Genomic DNA, 3851 nt, shown 5'->3' on the forward strand with positions numbered 1-3851 from the left:
GGACCACGGCTGGGATGGATGGAGGGACAGGATGGACCACGGCTGGGATGGATGGAGGGACAGGATGGACCACGGCTGGGATGGATGGAGGGACAGAGCAGGGCCATGGGTGCGATGGACGGATGGGGCAGGGCAGGACCATGGCTGGGAAGGATGGATGGATGGATGGATGGATGGACGGATGGATGGAGCAGGACCACGGGTGGGATGGATGGGGCAGGGCAGTGGAGCCAAGCCCAGATCAGTGCTCACTCTGCACTGCACAGCAGAGCTGCCCTGAGCAGCCGCCCTCCGCGGGCCGGGGGCACAGCTCACCCCAGCTGGCTCCAGTGGCAGCTCGGCTGTGGCTGTCACAGTGAAGTTCTGTGAACTCTGAAGCCCACACACAGTCTGTGTCCTCAGGGAGGGACCGAGGATCGGAGTCAGTCACTCACAAACCGTGAGTTCCAGTTATGATGCTCCTACAATGTATGTGGTTCGATTTTGTGCCAAGTTTGCTTACAGAAAAATACATTTCTTCCCTTAAATTTACAGTAGTTAAAACTACACTTGGAATACCATATTACAAAGGGGGAGTTTATTCTCCAACAAAAAGTCTTGGTTCCCTTCTCATTAAACAGAAAAATGGAAGGACTTTAAAAACAATCACCCCAGCACAACACAACTGCCCAGACAAACCCATGTGTGCACAGCCCCCAGGCCTGAACTCCAACCGTTTGTTTTGGTGCTCAAAAAGGCACTTAAAGATAAGAAAACAATTGTATTAAAAACCCACAACAAAACAAAACAAAGGAAAATGAAAGGCAATAATTTAATAGAAAGACACTGGAATTTGTACCGTATGGTCAAAAGAAGGGAGGAAATAAAACCCCTAATGAAGATGGGTTTGCTCTCAAGTCATCTCAGAAAGCATATAAAAAACAGAAAACTGGCAAAGTAAACGTTCTCCAGGAACTAAATGGAAACAAAAGTAATAATTATTGGCAATGGATACATAGCACTTGTGCCAAATGGGTCCTTCCCTCCCCAGCACAGGTCCCTGACCAGCCCAGCCTGGCTGAACATCTGCAGCCGCTGCGCCAGGCCGGGCAGTGGCCAGGGGCTGTGCCAGGAAAGGGGGATGATGGAGAAATAAACACCAACATGAACCAATTGTGGTCATTACAAACGCTGAGGACGTTCACAGACAAGCACACACACCGTCTGCCCTGCCAGAGTGACAGGGAGGGACATGGGCAGAGCTGCTCCCCGCGGGCTCTGCGAGGGGTGCCGGCGGCTTCGCTTCCCTTCGGGATTACTATTATTATTACTGGGTTTATTTTTACATTGAGCTACTTACTAAGTGCAAAGATTTGTTGAGTGGCATCGGCTTTATCTAATTTTAGCCTATTTTTGTACAGTTTACAGGTTAACAGTTACTTTCGAGCAGTTAAGCAAGTACAGCAATATTTACAGGGCTGGCAGAGCAGGGCGTGAGGGGACACGAGGGGTGGGCACGGGACAGGCACCAGCCGGTCCCAGTGGCATCAGCTCTGTGCCTGGCACACAGGGGCAGCTGTGGGGTGCAGCTGTGGGGTGCAGCTATGGGGTGCAGCTATGGGGGGGTGCAGCTGTGGAAGTACAAGCATGGAGGTACAGAGGTTCAGGTGTGAATGTACAGGCAGTCTGAGCTGTGAGCTCCCCACAAATCACTGCAGGACTGACAGGTTCTGCCACCCTGCTCAGGGCCTCCACTGCCTCTTGGAAGTCAGGCTGCTTGGCCTGGGGTCCACAGCAGTGCTGGAGAGATGAGGAAGATGAAGGGGGGGACAAAGCAAAGCCCCAGGCAGGGTGGGTGGCTGCTGGGTGAGTCAGGAGGGCCTGCAGGTGTCCTTGCCCAGGCACAGAGCAGCAGGATCAGAGATAGCAGGGAGGAAGGATGAACATTAGGAGACATAAGCATGTGGCCATGGGGAAGTGCCAAATCAAACCATGGGGCATTGCATGGAAATCTGTACAAGGAAAAGCTGCAGGAGAAGCACAGAGCATCCTGGATTCAGTGCTTACAGAGGAGTCTGGATTATCACACAGGACCATGCATCCCCAGCCTTCTGCCTATCTTTTCCTCTGGGTAAGACAAAATGTAGATTCCTTTGCATAAACTTGAACAGTTGTATTGTATGGTACAGTACAGAAAGTGCAAAGTGTCACCCATCAGATCAGTTTTGCATCTGATGCGGTCAAACACGGCTCATGCTTCTCATGCAGGACAACCACTCTGACCCGAGACCCCTCCTCACTGCTCAGGCCTGATTCTTCAGAGACCATTGGGTTGGGTTTGGATTTAAACAAAAAAAAAGGAAAAGAAAGGGGAAAGGGAGATGAGGACTCCAAACTCTGTAAGTTACTCCATGCTTTACCACAGGTTTGGTCACTAGTCCTTGTTCACCCTGAAAAGTTGCAGAGCAGCAGCGTTCCACGGTCGGGGTGCAGCGCAGAGTCCTCCTCCTGCACAGCGTGTGGCACACACCTCGCTCTGTCCCACTCATGGCACTCCCTTCACTCCATTCCCATCCGTGGCACACACCTTGCTTTGTCCCTGCTGCCATGGGCACATGAAGACATCTCAGGACTGGAAAAACTCCAGCTGGTCGGACACACATGGTCAATGAATGGATTTCCAGCTCTTCTCCACAGCCCAGCAGTGAACAGACCCCACTGTATTCCCATCCCTTTTGTTTTTTTGATGCCAAGAGGTACAGAAAATAAATTCTAGGATGGCCTTGTATTGCTTGACGCACAGCTGCTGCAGTGTGAGCTTCCACGTGCACACAGACAGCCTTGGAAACCCAGACCAACCCACTGTCTCAAGAGAGGACATTTCAGAGCCAGTTTCTGAGGTAAATCTACTGTTTTTAAAAGTCACTGAATTCTGTACACTTTGTTTCTACTATATACTTCTACACCGAGTGAGTTCTCCAGTGCCAACACGTAGACCTGCCATCTCCTCCTGCCGTAGGACTGCAAGCTCGGGAAGCGTTTCTGCATGGATGGGGTGCGTGCACACCTATGTACATACACACACACGTATGTACAGCACCAGGCCCGGGCCCCACGCGTGTTTCCTTCCACAGGGGCTCCCCAGCAGGGCTCCGAGCCCGCGCCCGCCCGGCGAGGCTCCCCGGCCCGCCCCGCTCCCGCCGCGGTCCCCGTGCCCAGCCTACATGGTTCCCGATTTGTCTGCCGAGCTGCTGGGGAAGAGCTTCTCGGTGGGGGTGACGGCGGGGCTGCCCACCCCCGAGCTGCTGCTGCTGCTGGAGCGGTGCTGCACCACCGGCCGCACCGGCCGCATGGGCGGCGGCCGCAGCTGCGCCCCGGCCAGCCGGGCCGACAGCGCCGGCTTGAAGGTGGTCATCATCTCGGTGGTGGAGCTGCTGCTGCGCCGCATGGCCGCGTCGGGGTCCCGGATCAGGATGGTGTGCAGGGGGCTGGCCGGCTCCGAGTTGGCGGCGCCCATCGGGGGGTTCTTCATGGGCTCCAGCGTGTCCAGCACCACGTCGGGCGCCTGCTTGGCCGTGTTCTGCCTCTCCAGCTCCCGCAGCTCGTTCAGCGCCGTGCTCATGGTCTTCTCGATGTGCTGCGAATGCCAAAGGAGCGTCAGCGCTGTGCCACAGCACCACCTGCATTCCTGCGCTCCACCCCGCCACCCTGGCATGAGCATCTGCACAGGGGACCTCTGATCTGAGAGCTCCCAGGGAAAACAGGAGCTTTGGGAGAAGTGTGAAGCCCAAACCAAGGGTGCCCTGTGCTCCCCAGGTCAGCAGGAGCTTGGTCACCAGCTCCAAAGGGCACGAAGGAGCACCAGGAGTGAC

The 3851-nt window shown here is 54.9% G+C and overlaps 1 protein-coding gene across 2 annotated transcripts in view; it reads right to left on the reverse strand.

Moving 5' to 3' along the window:
• Positions 1-562: 562 nt before the first annotated feature.
• Positions 563-3851, reverse strand: part of SRGAP3 (SLIT-ROBO Rho GTPase activating protein 3) — a 72905-nt gene continuing 69616 nt past the window's right edge. For both annotated transcript variants that reach the window (XM_015641159.3, XM_015641157.3), the window contains exon 22: positions 563-3616. In XM_015641159.3, coding sequence (XP_015496645.1) covers positions 3200-3616 — 417 coding nt within the window. In that variant the 3' untranslated portion in view covers positions 563-3199. The remainder of the gene's footprint in view (positions 3617-3851) is intronic.

This window comes from Parus major, chromosome 12 (assembly GCF_001522545.3).
Source record: "Parus major isolate Abel chromosome 12, Parus_major1.1, whole genome shotgun sequence".
NCBI lineage: Eukaryota > Metazoa > Chordata > Aves > Passeriformes > Paridae > Parus > Parus major.